This window comes from Punica granatum, chromosome 7 (genome assembly GCF_007655135.1).
Source record: "Punica granatum isolate Tunisia-2019 chromosome 7, ASM765513v2, whole genome shotgun sequence".
NCBI classification, from domain to species: domain Eukaryota; kingdom Viridiplantae; phylum Streptophyta; class Magnoliopsida; order Myrtales; family Lythraceae; genus Punica; species Punica granatum.
The window spans coordinates 7,148,322-7,174,881 of NC_045133.1; the positions used below are offsets into that span (position 1 = coordinate 7,148,322).

A 26,560-nucleotide genomic window follows, 5' to 3' on the forward strand; every position below is an offset into this window, starting at 1 on the left:
CAAACAATGTAATAATTTATTTTCTCTTTATGGTAAAAGAGAGTTTCAAAGAGCTCTCCCAAGCATTCCACGTGTCAAAGAATAATGGAAGCAACTATTATTTTTTAAATAATAAAAGAAATGCTGTAATAAAATGCCCCTTCTTCTCGAAAAAAAAATTAAACAGAGAAAAAAATGCATTAAAAGCAGAATTTAATGGGTAGACATCGGTCAATAGACCAAACTTTCGTAGAAGGAGAGAGAGACAGACAGACAGACGGACGGACGGACGGACGGAGAGGGAAGTATCGACTCAAGCTGATACATGCTCTTCTGACATAGGCAGAAACGTTGTTCTGCTCAGCAGTGTTTGCTCTCACTGTCATAATACTTCATCACGTCAAAGAGACGAGAGAGAGAGAGGGAGACGAGAGAGAGAGAGAGGGAGACCAGAGATGGGACTGAAGCATCGATTCAAGCTGATTAACGCCCTTGTAAGATCGGCATCTCCTTTGTTCTTCTCAGCGATGTCTACTTAAACTTTGTGAGTATTACTTTTGAGGGTTTTTTTTTTCCGGGTTGGTAGGCAGAGAATTGAAGAAATCTTCTTAACAGAATATTAGTTTGGAAAATCAGATATTCTGACTGCTGAAATTAACAACATTAAATTTAATGCCTTGTTTGGTTTCAAAGTAGAATTTTATGGTGCGTTTGATTTCGGAGTTAAAAGTAATTTTGATTTTGATTGTGAAAAAAGATAAATAATTGTGTAATGTGTTGAGTTAAAGTTAAAGTTAAAATTTTTATGATTTTAACTGCGAAATCAAATAGAGCATTAAAATCTTACTTTAACTTAATTTTACGCACAACAAAATAAAATAACTTATACAAAGTCAAAGAGTGCGTCCCATTTATATCACTCTTTTTCAATAATAAAATAAAATAACTCATACAAAATTAAATGATGGGCTTCATTTATACTACATTTTTTTAAAATCAAAATCTGATTTTAAAATCTTATTTTGAAACCAAACGCAACATAAATCTTTCTATAAGGGCGATTATATAATCTTCTGCTTACTATTTTTACTGATTCGGTGGAGGAAATGAATCATTCCTTTAGAATAATTATGATGGTTACCTCTTCTCCCGATTTGCTATACTCAAAAGTCAAAAGTAAAGAATACAAAGGAAAGAAAATTTTCCTTTTATCAATATTAGCCTAATTTGGCATATTATCACATTGTAAGATTTATAGCAATCACTTACGTATGTATTTATGTGATTTATGATTCAATTAATTGGTAATATACATTCTATATAATTTCTTTTTGGCCGACATTCTATATAAAATTTAAATTGCACTCTTACATTTTTTTATGCTTTCCCCATAGGACTTTTTCTCTGGTAAACCTTCCAGTAGGACTTACTTTTAGTTTTACCTCTTAATAATAATTGAATTGATTGTGAATACTTCCTAGAAAATAAAATACAATGTCAATCTCGATGATTCAATTCTATTGTGAATAGATTTATTAAATGCTATTTTTTCCTCATGTGGTATCAGTCAAATCTATCTACTGATTAGATAGCAAAATAAATAAGCATATCTGATGTGCAAAATCTGGGAAACCGTTGAACTGACTTCCACTTTTTATGTACCTGTTATGATATTTTTTTGAGTAAACTAATAATTTGCCTCTCAAGATCGATGATACATCAAATCTAATCTCAAAAATATTTTTACATCAGTTTTGACCTTAATCTATTAAATGTACATCATATTGCCACTTCCGTCTGTCTACCGTTAAAAACTCAACGGAACCCTCTGACGGAAGGGGTAATATGACCTATATTTAATAGGTCAAGGTCAAATTTGATGTAAAAAAAGTAAAAAATAATACTACATCAGATGTTTCCGTCCACTATTGGACGACGAAAGAGATCATCTTATGTACGCTTAATCTGTCAATGTCCAATTTGATGTAAAAAATTTATTGAGATCTAATTTGACGTAACATCAATCTCTCGACGGGCAAATTGTTAGTTTACTCTTGCTTATTATTACAGGAACTAGACCTTTGTTGTTTCCTCAAATACAGTCCGACTTCACTTCTTGCTCTTATAACTATGGAACATCCCTGCCTATCTGATCTAACACTTGATTGTAGATGCTGGAAAATGAATGTTTGCTTTAGTAGCATTTGGAGATCATTCGATACTATTGAAAAGATTGCATGTGTATGTATGCTTAATGATGCAACTGCTTATTATCTGATTGACTCAAACAAATAGATTGTTAGTGTTGAGCTATTATGCAACAATTCTTCTTTGTAGGAACAATGCATCAATAAGATATAGAAGCTCCCCAAAAGTTGACCTTTAAACTCATATACAAACACTTCTCTAGCAAGTTATTCAAGTGATGAAACCTTTCTCATTTGTCATTTCAATTCTCAAATTCCTTTTTTTTTTTTTCGTTTTATTGTCTTTTACCTGTCCAAAGAAGAATATTGGGATTGGTGTTTATTGCAAGAAACTTTGAAGGAAGACTCGTTGGAGGACTACGAAAGCAGGTCTTTGCAGCAATCTCTGAAACTGCAGAGGCTCTGTAGCAATGGAAGCGGCTCGAGGTTTGGCAAAACAGGGAGTTTGGCACTCTGTAGTGATAGAAATGGACTCCATTGTTCGGTATGTAGCCCTCGGCGCCAACATGGTTGGAGGGTCATGGAAGCTGCAGAATTTAGTTGACAAGCTGAAGAAACAGCTGAGGTTGTTGATGAACAATGCGAAGCTGAATTTGGTTAGAACAATGAACTAGTTCCTTTGTTATGTCTTCTCTCCCCTTCTCGCTTTCTGCATCAAAGTTGTTGATAAGGTGAAGGTGAGGGGGCAGATATATATATATATATATATATATGCCCCCTCTGTATGTACATTAAGTCTAAGCGATATGGCTCGACATTTTCTTTCTCTTGGAATTCTTGTACATACTCGTTCAAACGATAATTTATTATCAAATACCGATCTTCTTTCGCTCAGTTCGGGTTTCATGTAATCTATATCTTGATGCAATTCGTTTACTCCTTGTATGTCTATCTTCTCATGCTTCGCATTGGTAAAGATCACCAAGCAAAAGGCTCGCATCTCCTCCAATATTACTGCATAAGATACAATGCGTGCTTTGTGGATAGGAGAGCATGCTGTCCATACGAGGTTTAGGGCGGGATTGGACCCTCGCCGATGGTTGGATCCAACGATTGAGACGGGAAAAGGTGTTCGCATTGTACAATGATGTTTCTTATTTATTCAACTTGGTGATCCTCAATTGTTTGGGAACTCCAAATCAACTCAAGTTATTCACTAATTGCGAAGAAAGCATGTAACTGGCCAGACAAATGATTCACAGAATGTACATTAATCATTTCTTGGAAAGATATAAGACTTAAATAGCACGTCGAGGCCACTGTTACCACCTATACCAACGCTGCTCGGATAGGCAATCCTAGGTCAGTTCCGGCCTTAATCGCCAACCCTAAGTCCGATGGCCTAAGCTGAGCCCTCTATGTCGATAACATCCTCGGTCAACCAAAACTAATGACCTGCTACGCTCTTGCCTGTGTTTGAATGATCGAATCAATAAAAAACATCGAAGAAGGGGGGATCATGGCTCCAGTATACTGTTAGAGCAACCTATTATGGGTGCCAATATCATAAGAAGTTGATCTAATGGTATATAGGAGACCATGGCCATCCCGTAACGGGACGGTAGAAATTTCCGAACGAACTATCCATCTTCGTCCCAATTTGAAAGTTCCGTTAGATTCCGGCCTTGGCCCTGTTTCCAACCAAAAAATAAAAAAAGAATGAAGTTCCGTTAGATGACTGGGCCCAATCCGCAATGTTCCCAAACTTTTGGCCCAATAATTGAACACGATGGGCACCACTAATTAACCGTAGCGTCCTTATCTAATTGACTATCTATTCATTGAAAGAATATCTTTCCACCGAAAAAGAAAATAAAGAAAAGTTAAAATCAGAACTTTGTTTGGTCCAGAAATAAAAATACAAATTAAACAATGCTCAGATTCATTTTTTCTTACCATCAACGTAAAATATTACGAAGCAACCAAGAATTAAAACACAGGCAAAGTATATAATAAAATTGGATGAAATAATAAAAATAGAAAAAATTTATAAGATGAGATGAAAAAAAAATTTTAAAAGCAAGGCCTCTAATAGAAAAGTATATATAAGCACGGCCGAAAGATGAATGACAAGGAACAAGAATTATCAAATTAGAAAAGTAAATAAAGTTAGAAGAACAAACATATCCTGTATTTTATTTTTAAAGAATGGTATATATGTTATTATTATTATTTCTTATAATAGAGAATATGCTATATTTATTAGGGGTGTGCAAGTCCGGGTATCATGTTTTTTTCACGATACCCGGACCCTACCTTATAAGAGACAGTTTTTAAGATTTTGGAACTAGACCCTACTATGTTGAGTCCTAAAACTGGAACCGAAACCTATCTAGAACCTGTATTATACCACAGGTTCCGAATATCTGTTGGAACTTATAAATTCTTTTGTCTCCCTAAATAAAATCGAAATGTTTTATCCATAATCAGTAATCATATAAAACAAAATATCAACGTAGATTTAGATTTTTTTAAAATTAGTGACTATATTTTAAAATATAAGAATATCTGAATATAACTATATATATAATTAAAAAATTATTATTTGGATCAGGGTATCAATTTCGGGTTCAGTTCTAGATACCCTATAAACAATAACCATAACCCGTTTTCACCGATTACGTATATTAATATCCAGACTTTACTATATTTTCAATACAAGATATCCGGACCCTACCATAACGGGTAGGTTTCAACCGATTCCGGATATATCCGGTATCCGTACACTCTCCCAAATTATGTATATTATTATTATTTATTATAATAAAAAATACTATATATATATATATTTAATAAAGGAAAAGAAACCTTCAGAAAACTCAATTAGAGCTGACAGGAAAATATATTGTCAAAAGATTCCATCCCACACGAAACCTGAGGCGACCGAAACGCCTCGGAGTTGGCCTTGCGCCTCCCTCACACTCCCAATGGCAGCCGCCGTAAATTCCTCCAATCCCAGTGTCAGAAAACGGCCCCGCCCTCAGAAAATATCTTCCGCCACGTCGGATTTCCCGCAATTCTTAAATGCGAGAAAGTTTCTTTTCTTAAATCTCTCGAACTTTCTTCAGCTGACCCTTTTCCTCCCCATTCTCCCCCTCATATCTCTCTCCAGCTTGGAGCCGGAGGAGAAGATATTCTCTCTCCTTCCCTCCTCCTGCTTCTTCTCTCTCTAAAAGGTCCTCCAGCCCCACCCTCATACTCGTTGACTTCTCTCTCTCCCCTCCGTTTATGGGTCTGTGATCACCACCAGCCTCTCCGCGGGTAGCAGTATCGGGATCTCGGTCGCGTCGGAGTTTCGCCAGTGAGATCCGGTCCCACATGGATCGAGGAGGAGGATCCGGCGGCGGATCTTGCTACTACTCTGTCCTCGGGCTCCGCAAGGACGCCTCCTTCTCCGACATCAAAACCTCCTACCGCAAGCTCGCCATGGTATTACTCCAAACCCAACTCGCCTGCTCGATCAATCGGCTAGGTGTTTGGATTTTTTGAATTTTGAATTGTTCGACTCGGCTCTGGGGACTGAATCTTTTCCATTGTGGTGTTTTTGGAGAAATGGCACCCGGACAAATTGGCGAAGAATCCACAGGTCGCCGGAGAAGCCAAGCGGCGTTTCCAGCAAATCCAGGAGGCCTATTCCGGTAAGGCGAATAAACAGAGTTCTGTGTCGTAGTCTTAACACCTTAATTACACTTCCAAAGTTCAAACCCTGCTCATGCAGAAGGCTAACGGCCGTTAATGGTGTCTGTTGCCGGTGCCAGTACTATCTGATCAGGGCAAGCGGTCAATGTACGACGCTGGGCTATACGATCCGCTTGATGGGGAAGACGAGGTCTGTAGTATAAATGGTCCCGCGGTTGTGTGGTGTCGAACGTCGCCGTTAGACGCTCTCTGGTCGAGGCGCCTACACGGCGGCGTTTTTCTCCATATCGCCTCTGCTAAAATAAAAGCTGCTTCTTTCCCCTTTTTTTCTTTTCTTTTTGTTTTGATTTTCAGTAAATATTAAAAATTTGATTAAAAATTTCTGAATTTTTGGTATAAAATTTCTTTGTCCTCTGCTTCCTTGATGAGTGATGAATGAATGGTGTAATCAGGACTTCTGCGACTTCATGCAAGAGATGATCACGATGATGAACAGCGTGAAGGACGAGGTAATTAATTCTCAATCATTATTGAAAATATGTATGTATTTAGAATTTTTGACATGAAATTATATATACGATTAAAAATCCCATTTTTTGGTCTTTGAAAAGGCGAAAAATATCATTTTTTTGAGCTTGATTACGAATTCAATTTTATTAATTATTATTTGGGGTGGGGAAAAATCTGTAGGGGGATAGTTTTGAGGACCTACAGAGGATGTTCGAGGAGATGGTCGGTGGGGACGCCGTTTCCTTTGACCGCTGCAGTGATCGGAAGGCCCACAAGAGACCGTGTGTAAACGTAACAGCCCGGCGGAGCAGCTCCCGCCGTTAGTGTGCCGCACCTGACCCCTGCCTCTGCCAGACAACCCCACAGAACTGTAAAAACTCAACCCGTTCAATCTTTTCATTATATATGGGAAGGGAAAAAGAAAAGTTCTAGTTTGGGGAAAATTGGGGAATTATAGATCGTAGATGATTTCAACAGGAGATTCGTGTGACCCGACTGTTGGTAATTGGCCTTTTTGGCGACCAATTGATCAATGGATTCACAGAATTGGGATTTGCTTGAATGTTTTGCTTTATTGTGGTTTGGATCTTTTTTGCTCGTGCATCGGGTTGCCCTAGTTAATTGGGTCAAGCTCGATGTGCTGTCTGTTTGTCAGTTTTGGTTAGTTTGATTTGATGATGATTGGTTGATATTTGAGGATGATTGAGATATTTTTCTGAAAGGTTCGTTTGATATTTGGGGGTTTGGCAATCGCGTGAAGAAACCACGTGTCCCCGTAAATGTAATGCCGGAGACTGTCGGCTTAGGGATTAAAAGAAAATAAATAAGAAAGGTTCGGTAGGCCCACCAGACCGGTCCAAATTCATTGGTGCATGATCCCATTTCTTGATATAAAAGTCGCGGATTTAATATATAGTGAAATTATTTATATTTATTTATTAATTATTTAAAATTTATCTTTTATTGTATTGATTTTTTTCATAAATTAAAAAAAAAGTCTCAAAGGTAAAATATTGTGGAAACTCTCTGTGTGGGAATGATCGTTTGGGAAATTTGATTTTGCACGCCGAAGTTTAGCGTATGGTTCGTTCATTTTGCACCTTGGAGTTCACGGCATTCTGCAATGGGCTGTGATTTTTCAGCTTTCTGTCCCGGCAGGAGTCATGACTATAGTATGTCTTATCTATTAAGAATGTCTGTGTTCGACTTGTTACACTCTTCATGATGATTGTATACCAGTGAAGCAGTGCAGTGATATGATCTAGGTTGAGGAGGTCGGAATTGGGCCATCTTGATCTCTGGCCGGAATTAGATTCAAGTTGATTGTCGGGTGTGGTGTGGGCACTCAGGTGGTTCAGTATGCAGCAGCCTTCGGACTGGATGCGGCTCCAATCTGATTTGGTGCCAGGTGGTCATGTAACTTGATCAATGGGACCCCGAACGTCTCCACTCGGACCACTTAATTGGAGCTTACTGACGCTCCAACGACCTGATCTATGGAGGTGGTTTCGGGACCGGTGATGGGTTGATCTGAAATTTTATGATTTCACGGTCAATTTTTGCGAGTTTAGGAAGAGGTGAATCGAACACAGTTTCGAAAATGAAATGGTACCTTCTAGCTCAGGGCGTAACTTTTCTTCCATCATTTTATTTTATATTAATGAAGAATATGACGTGGAGAAAAATGAGTGGCGCTTATCCGAAAAGAAGAAAAAAGGGCCTTTGTTTATTAGATTAATTCAAAGGTAAAATGGTCGCTGCAAAGTGCCAATTGCATTACTGGGGGAAACATTGGCTGCGGTTTCATACTATTCTGTCATCACCCATTGTCTGAATGAAAGAACAAGATTGCCATATGATCGTGTAGGCTAACATGAATTGCAGCATCGCCATATGATCGTATAGGCGAACGTGAATTATAGCATCGGCCCAGACTACTTGAGCCCACGATACTTGAGCATAGATCTAGAGTATTGAGGGGTCCTTAAGGTTGAGGGGTCCTTAAGACAGAGTACATGAACTTTGAACTCAACAGAGGAGTCCTTAAGGTTGAGGGGTCCGTCATTGAACCTTACGATATGGCTGATGATTAGCACATGGGATTCTGTTCTGTTCATTCCTTCCGACATACTTCGGTGCATGCAGTGTAATTAGTTTGATCAAGGCGTCTCTGATCTATTCGCGAGCAAATAATAAACGTATTCCTTGAGAAAGGGCTGGGCAAGGACACCCTTGCAATGCGACGTTCCCAAATATAAGAGAGGGCTAAAAGCCCAATAGACACGGGTTAAGCTCTTAACTGATTTGCATCCAGTTTGTGCACATGTTGCCCTCGCGGTTAATATGTTGAAGATCGACGACTCAATCCCGCTCAATAATGACTCGGATATATGTCGTAGAATAGTTTCATTTCAGCCCTTCTCATGCTACCCAACTGATCGAAAATGATTCACCACTACACTACACCAAACTCCATGATTTTACTTCCATCAAAATATCGTGGTGCAGATCAAGAATCAATCTCTGACATCCCATGGGCCATGCTACCCCAATGCTCGACTTCGTAGCCCTAGGTTTCCAATTTCATGCGAAGGCTCCGCGGTAAGAAAAATGTATGTGTTTTGAGTCAACCTGCTATTGTAGAGCACAGAATTGAGGACGTCTTGTCTTGACCAGCATGCTCTTATATTCTCAACGACAAACTAATCAAGGGGTCATCAAATTTCGAGCTTTCGAAGTACACGAAATTTGTCTTGCTATCGTTAAGGTGCACAAGTTCGTCCCCGTTTGATTTAAACAAAAAAAATTTAATTCTACTTCACTTAATTTTATTTATTTTCAATTTAATAACATAATTATTACTTTTTTCTTTTTTTATTATTTTAACAATTCAATTCAATATTTAATACTAAATTCTCTCAACTATTCATTAATTTTTTCATAATTCAACAACATAATCATTACTTTTTCTCAATTATTCAATACTTTTTAATATTTTTTTCTTATAATTCAACAATATAATTATTACAAACCAATTAAAATCAAAACTTAATTCTAATCAATTCTAAAACCAAACACAACCCGATTCCCGTCCGCCCAGACCATCGGTTGCCTCCACCACCACCAAACTTTAAATCGAGCAGCTCTTGAGAGCGGAAGGCTTGTATGGAAAATCGAATTTCCATTAAAAATTTGAATGGATAATTTTGTAACGTCACTTATATCTACAGAAGCGTCAAATCCACACCGTCTCCCATGTTATTTTTAGCACGGATCTAACGGTCCGAATCATTCACCATTTGCTATAGCGGAATTTGCCACGTGTGCACGCACGAGATAGGATATATTTAAGGGGCATTTCCGTCATTGCCGATAGCTAGCTAGGGTTTTTCTAAAACCCCACCGGCCGTCACCGCTCTCCCGCTCTCTTCCTCCTCTGTCGGTACCGTCACCTCACCGGCACTCTCCCTATCCTCTTCCTCTGTTTCTGTCGGTCCTTTATTAACCCCGTCCGCACACACTCTCCCTCTCTCTCACCGAGCCACCGCCGTTGCCCCTAACCATAACCACACCTCTCTCTCTCTCTCTGGGGCAGGGCAGGGCAGGGCAGTGCTCAGAGGGACAGTGAGTTCAGCTCAAAATCCCTTCCATTCTCATTCTTTGCCACCATTTCGTGCTCTGTGCCTCTGTTCCTCTGCTCTCTCTCTCTCTCTCTCTCTCTCTCTCTCTCTCTCGCTCAGAGGGTTTGTCGGCCATACGGCGTTGGCGGCGGCGGCGACGATAAAGCTTGTTTTGTGGCCTCGGAACTCGCCAAGAAACTCTCTCTCTCTGCCCATCCCCTGTTTTTTTCCGTTCTTCCCAACACCACTTCGCCCTTCTCAGCAGAAACCTTGACGCTCTATTCACATGGTGAGTACCGTCCCATCAAACATTTTTCAGCCACGTCCTTTCCCTTGCTGGCTTCTTCCTGTTGTGATTATTATGTGGGGCGGGGGGTATGGCGAATTAGCTATTGTCGTGATTTTTCCTGGATTCTGACATTCTGTTTCAGGAAACCATGACGTCCGAAGAAATGAACGGCGGCGAGAACACTAACAAGAAAGAGGAAACCAACGCCAGCGACGACGGCAGCAAGAAGTGCTGCGCTGACTGCAAGACCACCAAGACACCTCTCTGGAGAAGCGGCCCCTCTGGTCCCAAGGTGAGTCAGTCGGTCAAATTCTCATCTCATCTCCGGTTCCTTCCCTCCACACCTTCCTTCTCTGTGATTTCTATAATTTTGCTAGAGTCGATCTCAATCTCACCCTGTCAATCGTTATATATCTTCCTAATTCTCAGTCGCTGTGCAACGCTTGCGGGATCAGATACAGGAAGAAGAGGGTCTCGGTCCGAGTCGGAGGATCATCATCATCACCGCCATCGTCGGCCTCGTCATCGGACAGGAAACGCGAGAGAGAGACAGGCTCGGACACGGGGAAGAAGGGGCTTAGCGAGTCGGTGAGGATGTCCCTGGTGCTGCTGGGCAAGGACTTTCTGCTCCAGACATCGGCGGTGGCGAAGAAGCAGAGGTGCCAGAGGAAGAGGAAGCTGGGGGAGGAGGAGCTCGCAGCCGTGTCTCTAATGGCGCTGTCTTGCGGCTCCGTCTTCGCTTAGGACAACACCCAACACCGACACCCAACAAGCACTAAGGTTTTGAGGGATCCTCCATCACAGACAACACTCTCTTAGGTTTTTCTTTTTTCTTTTTTTTTTCTTTTTTTTTAAGGAAAATCGATCAATCAAGAACAGTATGATCTTGTTCATACCCATGAGGGTTTGAGTGGATAGACGACACGACACCCCTTTTGGGATTTTAGGAAGAAGAAGAAGAGGAGCATGTCTCTCTCTCCATTAGGAAGATTTTGTTTCCGGGCGATGATTGATGATGATCGAGCCACAGCTCTCATCGTCTTTTGCATGTATGGTTGTAAATACAAGAAAATTGGAAGAAGAAGAAGAAGAAGAAGAAGAAGAAGAAGAATTTTACCCCGTAATATTCCTTTTTTTTTTTCCCTTCTTTTTAATTTGGAAATTTTTTGATCTATTTTGTGCATGTGGGGGGAATGAATGAAAGTTTGATGGTGATGATGATGATGACGACGACGAGATGTCCGAGTCTGACGATGGATTTGGCGGCGGAGGAGACCAAATTCCTTCGTTATTAGGGTTTGGGGCCTCCTGGCAGCAAGACATTCCCTTGCCATGTCGCCTGGTGCTCCTTTTGGCCTGGGTTTGGACCGTCGTCTCATCAATATTTCTGGGAATCATCCGGTCCGGTCCATACGTCGAACCATTCTTGGAAGGGCGCAATCGGGGTCTTGAGATCCATACTTCGGCTCAGTCTCATGCTGATCCAATGATCCGATGGATTCGAGCTCAGTCTGATGCTGATCCAATTATTGGAGGGGTTTGGGATCTGCCCAGTAACAATATGTACACTCGGTTTCGCATTGATCCAACGATCTGAGAGGGATTTAGGTTTTGTCCAGCCAAGGGACCTGAAAAATTCCCATGTTTTATTGCGCTTTTGTATACTGTTTTCCTCTTCTTTGCGGGTACAGTTTCGTGCTATGAAGGGTTCCGTTTGATGCACACATTGACAAAATTATCCAAGTAAGTGCACTAGACCACCTCAAGCGGCCATTTCATGTGACTCTTAGTCACATGGCAGCGCGCGAGACATGCGTGGCCGCTAGAGTTGGCTATGCGCGAGGAGACGCATCTCTCGTCTCTCTGAATAGAGACAAATAGGGGTTGCTGCGTTGCAGCCTTGAGATCCACGCGGCGGCCTTAATTTGCTTTTTTTTTTTTTTTTTAAGTCGTTGCTTATAAATCCTTATCGAAAAAGTAAATAATAATTAATAATAACTAATATTATTATGTACAATATTCATATTCATTTAATTAATATAATATGTATATGACCCCTCATTAGAGACTAGTAAACATAAACTCTCGTCGGAGTGGAATGTCTCTGACTCTAAATAATGTGACGCCTATATGACAAAGTTAGACCCACTTCAGGAGCTTGAAAGAGACTTGCTAGAGATGGTCTTAGTATTGGTAATTTGCATATGAAATACAAGAGTTTTTTATGAGTTGACAAATGATTATTCTAATAAGTCATTAGAATTGGTAATTCGCATCCTAAAGTACAAGAGTTTTTCATGAGTGTAATTTGTTACGTCACATGAGTAAATACTTGACAAATGGATATTGTGACATTAGAATATACCTAATGAATGGGTCGAACAGGCTTTTAGGAATATGGGGAGTAGCTCGCAAGTTATACAATGATATTATTCTTTTTAACCACGTTATCGAGAAGAAATGCTCTATGTAAATGCACGTACTGGGAATAATCATTTTTAACAACGAATAATTAATTGCACTTTTTATGAGTTAATTGAAATCTAGCTCAAAAAAAATGATTGTACCAAATGATGAATATTATTCTAATTCATGGAAACGTAATATACTTTTGCTTTTCTCATATTGCTAACCAGAAATGTGAGATTTCACGTTCATGTTTAATCTTTATCAGCCTTTTTCCCCTTATTTTTGTTCTGGATTAGAATGACATGAAAAATAAAAGATTAAAAAAATAAATAAATAAGTGGAGAAGTGTGCTTTCATTGAGAGTCGAACTCAAGACCTCCCGCTTACTAAACGGGTGCTCTAACCAACTGAGCTATGAAAGCATTTGCTGATAGGGGGCTAAGTGAACGGCTTTTTTCTCGAATAAAGCACCCAACATTTACAAAAGAGAATTATAAAAATTAATTGGAAATATATGGATTTCAGCCAGCATCAAATGGTTTGTTTCTGAACGTAATTTCAAAAATTTACTGCTTTCCAAATAGTTGAATATTCGCTGCTTTCGTCTACCAGACACGATTATATTAGATCCATTAGGACACGTTAAAAATGGAAAGTTTGCTTGATAATGAAGAGAATGTAGCCATAATCCTATCATCGATTGAAAGTTAGTGTCGGACCCAGTTATACGATGGACATTTCAAAAACATTATGCCCATGTTGATCGAGAAACAGCACGATCAAGGATGGGGGACCACTTCAACAAGATTGATCCGCACACCTCATACAACTTCCTTTGAAAACCTTAGCATAACTAAAGGAAATGACGTTCTAAAAACTTAAACTGTATGTACAATGCTGATCTTGTCGAAGCTATAGTAGCTCGATAAACATCGTCACATCAACGACTATAAGTTGTTGAGAAACATTCTCTCCCAGCGAAAACAATCAGAAAATGCAGAGAAAGCTTCAGTTTGTACAAAAAGAATCAAGACGAAGCAAGGGAAAGAATCGATCTTTCACACGAGACTGTAACATCTTTCTTTTCTTCCTTGTGTAACATCTTTCTTTTCTTCCCAATTCACATTTCCAATCTCATTGGAGAAGAAACGGGAAGGGACAATGCATGAGAAGGAAAGGTCCATTGTCGGTTGCTGTATCTCTAGGAATGAAAGGCCGAGCTCGAAGGCCAAAAGACTATCCCTTGCAGTTTACAAGAAAATCTCCTTGAGAATCAGAAGAATCAACATAACGAAGCACATAATCACTAGCACGGTCACGCACGTGACCATTCCCCCTTGTCTTTGCGACCTCTCAGCCTGTAATGTTTCATGTAAAGCGTGTTCATTTCATCCAGATACATAGACATCTGTATGCGTCTCGAAAGGGAGAGAGTGAGATAACCTTTTGCAGTTGTTTCAGTCCCTTCTCTACCGTGGATGCTACATTCTGAATGTTGTAGTCGATCCTGTCAATGATAGTGCCCTGCCCAAATAAACCGTGACCATTAGCTGCTAGTTGGAACAAGTTCAGAAAGTTAACTTCATGCATGATGCACCTTCTTACTTGATCTATCACAAGAAATGACAGATCCTTCATAATCTCTGCAAGCTCATTCACTGATTTCACAACCTACAGAGAACAATAGGAGACAAAGAAATTACGTAGTTCTCAGTTTTAGTAAATATATTTTCAGCTCGGGAAGGTTAGCTTGCCTGTTGGATTTCTCGTTCCCTTTCTACTGTGATTGCCTCGCTCTTTTTCACCTTAGCCATTTGATGCTCACTGAATCCCTTGATATCATTTGTAGAGCTTATGTTATTGTGCCGGATGATAAACGCGTAACCACGAATCATATACTTCTAAAAATATATTTTTGGCTCATGAATCAGATAGAAAAGTGAAAGAGGAAATGTTTTATGTTAAGAAAACAGTCACATGTACCATGTCATCCAGATCATCATCATCCATAGTAGATCTGCTACCATTTAAGTTCATCTCGAAATCTATTCCATCTTGACCCTGTATCGCAATGACAAATAATGAGGAGATGGATAGATGATTTGCAGAGTCCAAAGCTCTTAACTATGAACATTTCAAGTTTAGCATTTTAGCTAAGAGAAGTCTCCTCCATGCAGTATCCCCAAGGAAAATTTCGTCCCACCTCCTTCAGCTGTTTAAGACGCTTCAGATAAGCCGACTGTTTCTTTCGAAGTTCGACTGACAGGCCCTGTAGGTCAGTGGCAAGAGACCTCTGCAAAAGAAGACAAGAAGAATGAGAACCATGACTCTGCTCTTCTGAAACCAATGCGTGAAATACTTGTTTTATGTGGTCCTTTCATCTCGATCACACTCTGCTGTAGATTTTAGAGCTATTAGAATTCAAAGAAACATTAATAACACACCACGAAGAACCAAACACTTGAGAGAATGAGAAACAATATGCATTAAGAAAACAAAGTCTGAAGACTAGTGGGATAAGAACAATTTTTAAGTGTCATGGCTATCCTGGAGCAGGTCTACCTGCACATTTTTCCTTAGGTTGGAGTCCTCGGCGGGTCCTGGAGAAGACAGCCTTTTCAAATTCTTCTCGGATCTTCTAATGAGATCAGTTATTTCTTGTGTGAGGGTCTCAATCAAGAGTTGATCTTCTTTGCCATCCGCAAATGAGGGCATCAGAGCCTTCGCACGAGCCTTGCTCAGCTCCACCATTTTCGCCCATGCGCGTTGCACGTTTGCTGCTATTTCTTCCGAAAAATCCACCCAACCTGGTGGTAGTCCCGCTGTAGGCGCTCCCTTACCACTGCACACAAAACAAAATTTCACCACCTTATAATTTCAGAAATTTACTAATACTATATACCAATTATCATGGGCATAAATCCCGGGATGTTCAAGTTCTAGATGAACAATCTCTCATACAACGCCTGCATACACTGTGCATCATGTGCAGTCTTGGAAGCACAACCATCATTACTTACACATTCTGAATTCCCGAAGAACTCTTACGTAGGAGCCTGAAAGAAATTGCATTTCAAAAGGAAGACGACTCCTCGCTTTAACAGAAACGAATCCGGCCCCTTCAAAATAAACTTCCGAGTTTGAAAGTTTTCAAAAGCTTAAACTCAAGGAACTCATTGACAGGATTCTCAATTTAGGCAAAATCATGAGTAAAGCAATAAACATCTGTATCAGCGAAATCAGCAAATTTTTTTCATTGATTTGGCGATTGCAAACGCTGATCTTTATTCAGCATTTGCAAGCATATCGAATTCCACTTCACAAGCAGATCAATCATATGAAATTGTAGAGCGATGATCCACATTCGTGCTGAGCAAGCATTAGTGTCAACGGAGATCAAATAGTGATCTCTATACATCACAGAACGAGAAAGAGGGAGAGCAGACGTTACCTAGAGTAAGCGGGGTCATCAGTTCGGAGAGGAGCGTAAGAGCGGCTCTGTTTCAGGATCGAAGAGCCAACCATTTCGATCACCGGGCTGCCGGCGGAGCTCCGGGATCCCGCCGATGAGCTGGACGGAGCTCGGACGGTCTTTAGCGCGTCCCTGTACTTCCGGTACACCGGAGTACGGTTTCGCGTCGCCATTGGGACGACGAAAAGAATCTGAGGACTCCAATTGTAGTATTCGATTCAGGACATGGAGCTTGAAGAAATGCGAGAGAGCTGCTGATGATCTGAGCTCTGCGCGCAGTAGCTCGTCGGAAGGGAAGGATGATCGGCTCTGTCCGTCATGGCGGATAAGGAGGGAAACTCGGAGATGAAATGCGGGATTAAATTTTAGAAACTGCATTTTGCACCTTCAAGTTTTGACTTTTATCCAATTTTACCCCCATTGTCAGCAATTTGCACTTTGTGTTGGGAAGGGTGTGGTGAAACCGCTGCCAAAGTTTCATCCCAATCGGAGTTCGTTTGACGTCCCGATCGTGGGATGATCTAGCTCTGGTCGCACGGGAAAAAACTGCTATGTTCTCTGTATTCTGCCGCTTCTACTGTTCTGATCTGAAGCCCTCTAAATTCCACCATTTGCTTAGCTGTTTTGTTGAAAAAATTAACCCTCGCAAATCTGGATCCTTGGATCTATTAAAACCTGATAAAAGGCCAACACGATTTGAACTCAACTTCTTTCAAATTGGAGGTATACCCAACACTTTAGAGTTTGGAGCATGACCCAACCAAGAAGTAATTCAAAAAACTACGAGCTGTAGAATTGAGAAGATTGCAAGAACCGGTCGTGAAGTGAAACATTTCATTCTCAATGCATCACTGATTTTCTTGAATTGACAACTAAATCTATCATGTAATAGGAACAGTTATGAGGTATATGAGAATATCCAGTTGTCACATTGAGGAGAGCCGAGCTTACACGATTTTCGGAGGGCAACACAAAAAAACTCTCACAAGGTTAATTTGCATGAGAATTTATGTAAGTTAAATATGGATTTAAATGATAGTTTCTTGATAGGTCTAAATTAAATATAAATTAAATAACTTATATAATAAATTTCTGTAGGTAAATTAATCCATTATGATGAATTTGCAAAGAAAATTTTAGGTTAAAAAAATTCTCACTCTCAATTAAATAAAAACATCTCATAGAAAACTAAAAGTATCCGTTCTAAAATAGTTATATTCCAAAAACCTATGAAATAAATAATTATCAATAGAATTTTTATTTCACTATTATTTTACTGAAAATGATTTAAAACTATTAAGAATGAATGAAAAATTCTAATATGACTTCATGTCACCGTGATATGTTTTGTACTTTAGTTTAAATGTTTATTATTTTAGTTAAAGTGTTTAGTACTTTTGTTATTTGTAATGAATTACACAAAATACTAAACATTTCAATCATAATACTAACAATTTAACTTGAAAGTAGAAATAAAAAATATTTGTATTAATCATGATTATAAAAAATACTAAATATTTGAACCGAAATACTAAACATTTAAACTAAAAGTATTAAATGTGTCACGGTGATACGGGGTCACCTTAACAGAATCGTCAAACATATAAACAATTATATTGCCACGTGTTGATTATCCTCTAACATCATATCATATCTCTATCTTCTATATCTTATCTATATATAAATATAAATATAGATAGATACTATTAATGAACCCTCATCACAACATAGTATCACATTCGGACCCTTTTATTCATTACTAATGTTGCCCCACTCAATTAATAGCACCGTCACAACGTTACATCAACCGATACATCTCAACCGTCCTTTCTAACGGCGTCGAGTCGCCGCCGTCACTATTTGCAAGGAGCCAGCGGCGAGCCGCACAAGCAATTGTTACCGACGAAAGAACTCGCCGGAAACTTCGTCGCCGGGAGCTTCCCGCACAGATGGTTATAGCTCACATTCAAGCTACCCAAACCCGACACCGCATCCGGCACCTTCCCGAATATTAGATTCCGGGACAGATCTAACTGCTTCATCGACTTCGCGATCGGCAGCTTCCCCATGTCGAACTGCAACTTGTTGCCTGAGGCCCAGAAGCCCACGAGGAGTTCGGTTCGGTTCAGTAGCCCTATAGGGGTGCCCGATATCTCGTTCTCGGATAAGTCGATGTAGTCGTAGAAGTAAGTCTCTTTTGGGATCCAGTCATCCAATTTCATCTTGATCCCGCACTTGGCCAATTTCAGGGAGTATATGAGCGGGGACGACGTGACCCAGCTCGGGATCTTACCTAGGTGAAACATGTTGTATGATAAGTCCAAGGATTCGATGCCCTTAACGTTCATCGCGGGGAACGGGTCCTGTAGAAGGTTGTGGGAGAGGTTGAGGTTGAAGATCTTGGTGAGATTCTGGAAGCTCTTCGGAACCGTCCCTGAGAACCGGTTCGCCGACAAGTCCAACGTGTCCAGTGCCGTGAACTTTCCTAGGAATTCCGGGATTCGTCCGGTGAGGGCATTATGGCCTAGTTCGAGGTACTGTAATTTTGGAGCCAGGGAAGAAATGCCTGCCGGGAAGCCGCCGGAGAGTTTGTTGTAGGAGAGCCGGAGGATCCTAAGATCCAGCAAGGATCCCAGAAAGTCCGGTACTGGCCCAGTGAGCTGGTTCCTTTCCAGGCTCAGAAATGTTAGGTTCTTGAGTTTCTGAATCCCGGCCGGGATTGTTCCGGTAAGACGATTCCCTCCGAGTTTGAGCTGAGTGAGCTGCGTCAGCTTGGAGATCGAGCTAGGGATCGGACCGGTGAACCGGTTCCCCTCCAGGCTTAATGCACCGAACTGGTTCAGTTTCCCGATGGTTCCCGGTATCGGGCCTGAGAGCATGTTATTCTCTATGTACACATACAGAAGCTTCGGCAGCCCGAATAGGAAACTCGGGAAAGGACCGGTGAGGTTCCTGAGGTCGATGAGGTAGATGCCATCTAAGTTCTGGACTTTGGACAGAGAAGACGAGATCGTCCCCGACAGGTAACCCGAGGGCTTATCGGGCTGGCCCGTGAGGGCGAGGCTCGTGACGCGGTTGTTTTCACGGCATGCTACGCCTGCCCAGGTGCAGCAGTCGGAGCCCGCCTTCCACGTCGAGAGGATCCCCGAGGGGTCGGCCGTAATGCCCGACTTGAAACCCAATAGGCCCGCCTCATCGTCGGCGTGGCAGGCGGAGAACCCGAGTTTGATGCTGCAGAATAAGAGGATGAGGAGGAGAGGGAGTGAAGAAGAAGGGCTCATGTCTTGGATTGGTGTATGGTGCGGATGATGGGGTAGTGTTAATTACTTTGATGGTTTCTGGTCTTGTTGGTTCTTATAGCGACGGGAGGGTCAAAATTGGATCGACGGTCAAAGATTCTGACTATTTTCTAATCAAGTTAAAGATAAAGAATTGGTTCCATGTCCTGAAATAGTTCAATTATTATTTACAATAATGAAAAGTTGGACTTTTGCGCTATAGATTTAGATTAAAAAAAAAAAAACAACCAACGGATACCTTTATTGCTTCTTGTTCTTTATAGAAAATTTTCTTGTCCACAGTTACGATCGAGAAAATAACGAAAATCGCCTCAGCAGGCTCTCGAAACGCTATAAGGTGGCGTTTGATAATGATTTAGTTAACAGAATTTTAAGCACTCGCTTGATTGTGATGTTATCAAATATCTTCATCACTAGATTTGTTCGTTTACAACTTTATAGAAAACTAATTTGCCTGATTACCAATCAATACGTAGGTCGAAAGGTTTTGCTGATTAATGTCGATATGATTCGACGAAACACGGGATAGAAAATAGTGAGACCCCAAGGGAGGGGAGTGGAGGACGGAGAAAAAGAGCACTCGATCTTAAGGCTGGTGGCCGTCTACACATAACGGAGAAAAGATTCAATTCGTATTTACTCATTCATTTTGAATAAGTAAGAATCAATTAAAATACTTATAAGTGAAAATCTATGAACTTATTATGAGGTCATTTTTTTACTTTCAGGCATCTTAATTGAGTGTTATATATTCAAGTGGAGGAATAATACTGATAGAGTAGTTGCTGGAATCAATGGGCTCTCTTTAGTTCCGGTCAAGCCTGTCGGCTTATACACGTTTTCTTCTTCAGAAGCATTGTTATGGGGCCCGTTTTGTGATAACCCGACCCGAGATTCATTGTCTCCCACCCCCCGCCCCCCTCGTAAGTCCCCGAGATGCATTGTTACACACTTAATGCACCCGATTGATATCTTGGTGTTAGGCCCACTTGGGTAAGAAGCCCAGGACCATTATTTGCGGCCCAAGATCCTCTACCATAAAACCTATTTGGGTTAGATTCATTTTCCCAACTCGAAGAAGTTTGGTCTAATAGTAAAGATGAGCTTAAGTATTCACCTGATCCCGGGTTCGAAATCCCTTGGAGTTACCGGAGCGTTTTTAGCGTGATTACTTGTTCTGTGCACCGCCGGGGTTCATAGAATCTCGGAGATTAGTCGAGCGAAACTCAGACATCCCGGGTTAGCAAAAAAAATCCTTTTTCCATTCTATTCGTTATTCTCCATTAATTAGTTTGCCAAATTTTTGTTTCAGTATTAAAAGGTTCTCATTTTCTTGTAAGGGACTCGGTGGAATTTTTGGTACTTGTCATGTAGCCAGCGTGGCTACATGACTTTATCCCCCAAATGACATGTTCCACTAAAGAAGAATGGGAGAGAGAGGAAATTCTCCCATTTAAATTAACTTATCACGTCATATACTAGAGTTATAGAAAAAAAATTTGATTTTATAATAAGTTCCGTTAAATAAGTGATAACAGTCTAAAATGAATTAAGTTATCGCGAAAATCAAATTTTCTGATAAGCCCAGTTCAACAAAAGATAATAAGGTTAACTAGAACTAAATTATCACATCTTGATAAGTAGTTATTAACAAATTATGAATATGAGATAAGTGTAGATCAAGAAGCGATAACACCTATTTGAATTTTGTTATCACATATTACACGGTAATTATCGCGATAAACATATTTTACGATAATTTCATATCAAGAACTGATAACTAGAGAAAGAAAAAAAATCTTCAATCTCTCTCTCTCCTATTCTTAGTGGAATAAACACCTACCTTTGGGGAGAGTGTCATGTAGCCAAGCTGGCTACATGACATGTAACCAAAAATTCTCGAGGGATTAGGCATGGGAAGGGGAGATAAGGATGCACGAGTGACGAGAGAGTTGAGAGAATTTTTAAATTTCAAGTTAAAAATGAGAACTACTTCTTTGAACTTTATTTTCGAGGATTTAATTTAAACATTAGGCATTCACCTTATGAAATTGTGGTGAGCCCTAACATTATTCCACGTTTGCAGAATGGCTATAAGAATTGACTTTTTGTGAGCTGAAGTATGGAATAACTGTTTTGTGAGCGGAGTTATGAAATATAACTATTTGTAATAATAAAAATGATCAGGACAAAAACTTTGACAGTAATATATTAAGTGACACGCATCATGTAAACCGTTCATCAAGATTTTTTTTTCCCCTTTCCATTTGTCCCTATCATTTTGGGTTACAAGTTGCATGATTGCTTCGCACAATTACTCGGAAAAAAAAAAAGGAAAGAAACATAAGTAATGGAACACCTAACAAACGTGACTAAATACTTGACATGCCAAAACCAATGCAACATGAAATATATAAATAAGTTATTAATAAATTAAAAATAAAAAGGATGCCAAAAAAAATAATATTTATTAATATTGTAATAAATATCAGACAAATAATAAATATATAAAATAGCCACCACACCACAAAAAAACACTCTCTTCGGTGAAATTCACCCGCAGAAAACACCCCATAGGCCTCTCTCTCTCTCTTCATCTCAAGGCCTCAACCGGGCCCAAAAGTTCACCGATCGATCCTAGGGTTTCCGATTTCAAGCTCATAATCTGAAGATCGAGGTCAAGTTCACCGTTTCCGATCCAATTCCGTGATCTCGGCGCCTTTCCATTTGATTTCGGGGTGGAGTTCTAGGCTTTCCGGGAGATATGGATGCTGATTCGTGGAGCGCCCGCCTCTCTTCCGCTTCGAAGCGGTACCAGTTGGCCCTTCAATCGCGATCCGGTCAGCTCTTCATTTCGGCTCTCTCATCCTTAATCGGTTCTTGAAATTTGAGGAGGAAAAATTGATCTTTTTTAGGAAATTGGTGTTTTAGAGAAGCGTCATTTGTGCAGATAGGATTTGCTTTGATTGGGCCGATGCAAATGCGACTTTTATAACTCTTGCGTTTATGGAAGATTATGTTTTTATGTGGAGGAAATGAAGGAAACTGGGGGAAGAATATACTTTTTGATTGGGGTTATCATATTTAGCTGTGATATGCTTGTTGTTCCATTAAGTAATTGATGAATTTCGCTGTAGATAAGCTCATCTTTGCTGATTTGGTAGTTAATGCTTGATAATTGTGAGATAACCTCTTCAATTGAACAATTATGCAATGAAGTAACAACCTTTATATTTGCTCGTCTTTTGTGGTCATCGGTAACGGCGAAGAGAAAGAAAATAAGTGAGAATCCATTGGGATCTTCCTCTTTAATGAGGAGTAGTGTTCAATGAGTTACCTCTTTATATTTAATCTTCCTGTTTTGATTAAGGAAATGTCAATTTCTAATTGTTTCGTCTAGCGCTCCTGTAGATCGTTAAGAAAACTATACTGTCAGAATAATGCTATTTGCTTGTCTTTTGTCGTCATCGGTAACGACGAAGAGAAAGAAAATAAGTGAGAATCCATTGGGATCTTCCTCTTTAATGAGGAGTGGTGTTCAATGAGTTACCTTTTTATATTTAATCTTCCTGTTTTGATTAAGAAAATGGCAATTTCTAATTGTTTCGTCTAGCGCTCCTGTAGATCGTTAAGAAAACTATACTGTCAGAATAATGGTATTTTCCCTAATAAGAAACCCTTTGAAATGCAGATATGTTCATGGGATTTGAAGAAATTGATGGAGACGATGACGTAAGAGAGGAGTTTCCATGTCCATTCTGCTCAGAATACTTTGACATCGGAGGATTGTGCTGTCACATTGATGACGAGCATCCTACGGAGGCAAACAATGGGGTATTGTTCAACCCACCATTTGTAGCTGGAAGTTCTCACATTTCTCAAGCATGTGGACATGTACATAGATTTTAAGTGGATGTAGTTCTTGAGATCCCGAAGAGTGAATTTTCATTGCGGAAAAATTCATCCATGAGTTCCAATCATCTGGGACAAGTCTTGCATTAGTGCAGTTATGGTTGTAGGATTCGGTTACACGATTCTGAATCGTCGGGATTGATATCTTGGTTGTTTAGTTCACTTTGTGTTGTTTCCCTCTAACTGTTACTTCTGTCGTTGCTTCAGCTAACATTGGAGATACATATATATATATATATGGCACATGTAACGATTCATGGGTCATAGCTTGCACTTATAAATTGATAATAGCAATTCATATCATCAATCTCATGGGGAGACAAAACGAAGTTAGACTAGGGTAAGCTACAGAAGGGGTAAAGGAATAAAGAAAAGATGTGGAATTCTTTATATGGGAATCGAGTTCATGCTATTCTTATGACACTATGGTCTAGCGTTGACCTTTCAGCCAATTGGGCGTGGTGGTCAGGCTTCCTGGACATTGTTCACAGGACTAACCCTACTCTCTGCTAGTCCATGAAGGCATATCTGCCGGACTTGGTATGTGGAATCAGTCAGCTTTTGCAAAGTGCAAGAGTGATAAACGACTATAAGGCATCGGTTTTTTTTTTTGGGGGCCGTCTTCCTAAACTGGTGTTGCAAATACAGTAGTTTCTGTTGCTAACATGCAAGTACCAGTATTTGCTCATATTTGACAAGCTATCTATCTGCTCCATCTTCACTGAAGTATTTATAATCTTGCAATGGATGCATACAGATATATCACTGAGCATTTGAAGAAGGCATTATCTTCGCATGAAGAGGCACATTTATTGACTTCGGTTGTCTCATGATTTGATTATTATGCTGCAGGTTTGTCCGATATGTGCGATGAGAGTGGGGATTGATATGGTTGCCCACATAACCCTTCATCATGGAAACATCTTCAAGATATCCTTTCTCCTGAATCTTTTTCCATTACATGCTGCATGATGAATACTTTTTTTCTTATATATATTTGCTCTTGATTGCTGCAACTTCTGTCCTTCCATCAATTTGTATTTATCAGAATTAGGTCCCTCTAATTAATATGCTACTTTGATCTTTAAATTTTCAATTGAGCTCTAGTTTGGTGGTCAATGTTACCGGCCCTCATGACCTTCTGTTGCTGATTTTTCAAATTAATGGAACCAGATTTCACCTATGTTATCTCCAACTATGGTAATTAGTACTTCTCATATCAGTCATGTGCGAATGATGGTCTAAGATGTGAATTCCCCCCCCCCCCCCCCCCCCCCCCCCCCCCCCCCCCCCCCCCCCCACCCCTCTATCTGTAGCTGTCTCTTTGTGTATCGTACTAATGCTAGCACTTAAATTTTAATCTATACGTATTCCTCTGAAGAAAGCCATGTTCTGACGTCTGGTTCTATGAAGAATCAGTCATGAAAAATCAGTCATCCCTATGCTTTCCTTAATGAGCTTTTACGTGCAGCGCAAGAGGAAATCGCGCAGAAGTGGATCTCATTCTACGCTCTCTCTGTTGAGGAGAGAACTGCGGGAAGGAACTTTACAGTCCCTTTTGGGGGGCTCCTCCTGCATAGTTTCCTCATCTAGTGCAGCACCAGACCCCTTGTTGTCATCATTTATCTTACCTATGACTGATGATTTTAGTAGCATGCCTTCTCAGATTCCAAGCGAGGCAAGCTCAGCCAAGAAAATCTTGGATGAGAAAGTCACGGAAAGGTACACATTGATATTGATTATCTCAAACCTTCTCTCGAGTTTTTCGGTTTTCCTCCCCAGCATTTTTGGGGGATAATGACATCTTAGTATAGCTTGTTGCTAGGAGTCGGGGCATATAGATGGTCGTGCTCTTTGTTATTTGAGGTAGGTTTAGTGTCTTCATAATTGTAAGGACGAGCCCAGTTCTTCTTTTCTGATTTACTAATTAATTGATTACTTCCGGTTTTGATACCGTGATCAGATCTAAGTTGCCTGTAGGCAGTAGTAATATAATATAAAGGATGTCGAGGCCTCCAAGTTGGAGAAGTTATAGAGAGTTTTTGTTACTTACTCATCTGGTTCTTGAAATATCGCCCGATGATTGTTGTCGTTGGCACTTAGAAATCTTCAGATCCACAATATGTTATTTGGACCAATCCTTAGAACTGTTGGATGGAACCCCTGGATCATATTTCCTTAACATGGAATCTATGGCGATGAGGGCCATGTCACGGGGGATGACATGCAAAACGAACTGCTTGTTTCACTGAGAAATATCTGTTCCTGTCTCTTTGCGTATCTTACTGCTACCTTCATACCGGTTCCCAGCTAATTTTATTGTATATTGCTTAGCAGGAATTTTCAGTCGACTCTATTGTCGGTAAAGGATCAACAGGAGAGGGCAAAGAGGTGCGAGTTTGTTCGCGGGCTTTTGTTATCGACCATCCTCGAAGATGACTTGTGAAGAGACACAGAGTGACAGGCTGAGACAGAAACCGAGAAAGAGAGAGAGTTCGAGAAGGCCGCTGCAATGGTGAGATTTCGAATTCGAAAACCAAGAGAGCCCATTCCCCCCTCCACCCTTCCCCCTATGTATTAAGGTGTTTGTTTGTAGCTAAATGTATCAAACGAAAGTGAGTGTGGAATAATAAGTCGGTCGGAAATTAGTTGCAATGTGGACAAACTGAGGTTTCCCCCTTATCAACCCCTTCCTCACTCCCTCATGTAGTTTATTGGCCATTGATGAATTTTAGAGAGAAGAAAAATAATTCCTTTGCTAGTAATCAGATTATTCCCCTTTGTGAATAATATTACATGTTGAGTATATTGACAGATTTGCCCCTTTTGCCTCATCGAGATGGTATCTTAATGATATCTGATGTTTGTGCCTATTGAGAAGTTTGGCATGCCCAATGGTTGAAGCCTAAAGCTCGTGTTATTCCGAGTAACGGAATAATACCGATGAGGCGGTCGTCAGTAATGAGTTAAGGTCGAAGGTTTGAGACTCCTTTGGAAGCGAATTAGGGGAAAGTCCATCGTCGAATTCACTTTGTGGTAGGAGCACTTTGATAATGGATTTGGGAATGGATGAGTTTCCTCTGACCCCTCATCAGGGTTATGGTATAACTATGGTTGAAGTCGGACATTCTGCGTTGGAGTTCTTAAGATTAATTGGGGCCACCAAATTATGTGGATTCCATCTAAAGTATCTGCGTCGTGTAGAAAGAATTTGAGATATGGGA

At 40.2% G+C, this 26,560-nt stretch overlaps 5 protein-coding genes, 1 long non-coding RNA gene and 1 other non-coding gene across 11 annotated transcripts; 4 read left to right on the top strand and 3 right to left on the bottom strand.

The window, feature by feature from the left end:
* The first annotated feature begins 204 nt into the window (after positions 1 to 204).
* On the top strand, positions 205 to 3,020 carry LOC116213390. The gene is made up of 2 exons (XR_004158085.1): positions 205 to 523; positions 2,486 to 3,020. It is a non-coding gene; the product is annotated as an uncharacterized LOC116213390 (long non-coding RNA).
* Positions 3,021 to 5,235: 2,215 nt separating this feature from the next.
* LOC116214649 (dnaJ homolog subfamily B member 6) lies at positions 5,236 to 7,037 on the top strand. Its single transcript, XM_031550054.1, has 5 exons — positions 5,236 to 5,615; positions 5,737 to 5,824; positions 5,945 to 6,015; positions 6,278 to 6,334; positions 6,516 to 7,037. Exons 1-5 carry the CDS (start codon positions 5,505 to 5,507, stop codon positions 6,657 to 6,659), a joined length of 471 nt encoding a protein of 156 aa, XP_031405914.1. The 5' UTR covers positions 5,236 to 5,504; the 3' UTR covers positions 6,660 to 7,037.
* A 2,713-nt stretch (positions 7,038 to 9,750) lies between these two features.
* On the top strand, positions 9,751 to 11,880 carry LOC116215728 (GATA transcription factor 16-like). The gene is made up of 3 exons (XM_031551564.1): positions 9,751 to 10,244; positions 10,387 to 10,536; positions 10,674 to 11,880. The coding sequence occupies exons 1-3, from the start codon at positions 10,242 to 10,244 to the stop codon at positions 10,986 to 10,988; spliced, it is 468 nt and encodes a 155-aa protein (XP_031407424.1). The 5' UTR covers positions 9,751 to 10,241; the 3' UTR covers positions 10,989 to 11,880.
* A 1,121-nt stretch (positions 11,881 to 13,001) lies between these two features.
* On the bottom strand, positions 13,002 to 13,075 carry TRNAT-AGU. Its single transcript has one exon. It is a non-coding gene; the product is annotated as a tRNA-Thr (tRNA).
* Positions 13,076 to 13,390: 315 nt separating this feature from the next.
* Positions 13,391 to 16,490, bottom strand: LOC116213066 (syntaxin-43-like). Of its 4 annotated transcripts, none has more exons than XM_031547869.1 (8): positions 16,105 to 16,490; positions 15,216 to 15,495; positions 14,857 to 14,946; positions 14,637 to 14,714; positions 14,408 to 14,485; positions 14,259 to 14,324; positions 14,097 to 14,177; positions 13,391 to 13,889 (listed from the first exon to the last, which is right to left on the bottom strand). In XM_031547869.1, exons 1-8 carry the CDS (start codon positions 16,296 to 16,298, stop codon positions 13,788 to 13,790), a joined length of 969 nt encoding a protein of 322 aa, XP_031403729.1. In that variant the 5' UTR covers positions 16,299 to 16,490; the 3' UTR covers positions 13,391 to 13,787. The 4 variants fall into 4 exon arrangements, with proteins under 4 accessions (XP_031403729.1, XP_031403732.1, XP_031403731.1 ...); XM_031547872.1 differs by having other exon boundaries at positions 14,251 to 14,324; positions 16,105 to 16,488; XM_031547871.1 differs by having other exon boundaries at positions 13,391 to 14,011; positions 14,251 to 14,324; positions 16,105 to 16,487.
* Positions 16,491 to 17,714: 1,224 nt separating this feature from the next.
* Positions 17,715 to 19,461, bottom strand: LOC116215381 (LRR receptor-like serine/threonine-protein kinase FLS2). Its single transcript, XM_031551072.1, has one exon. It carries the CDS (start codon positions 19,404 to 19,406, stop codon positions 17,982 to 17,984), a length of 1,425 nt encoding a protein of 474 aa, XP_031406932.1. The 5' UTR covers positions 19,407 to 19,461; the 3' UTR covers positions 17,715 to 17,981.
* Positions 19,462 to 21,950: 2,489 nt separating this feature from the next.
* Positions 21,951 to 26,170, top strand: LOC116214642 (protein DEHYDRATION-INDUCED 19 homolog 3-like). Of its 2 annotated transcripts, none has more exons than XM_031550038.1 (5): positions 21,951 to 22,264; positions 23,116 to 23,258; positions 24,189 to 24,266; positions 24,802 to 25,058; positions 25,671 to 26,170. In XM_031550038.1, the coding sequence occupies exons 1-5, from the start codon at positions 22,189 to 22,191 to the stop codon at positions 25,780 to 25,782; spliced, it is 666 nt and encodes a 221-aa protein (XP_031405898.1). In that variant the 5' UTR covers positions 21,951 to 22,188; the 3' UTR covers positions 25,783 to 26,170. The 2 variants fall into 2 exon arrangements, with proteins under 2 accessions (XP_031405898.1, XP_031405899.1); XM_031550039.1 differs by having other exon boundaries at positions 21,952 to 22,264; positions 25,674 to 26,170.
* The last annotated feature ends 390 nt before the right edge of the window (positions 26,171 to 26,560 follow it).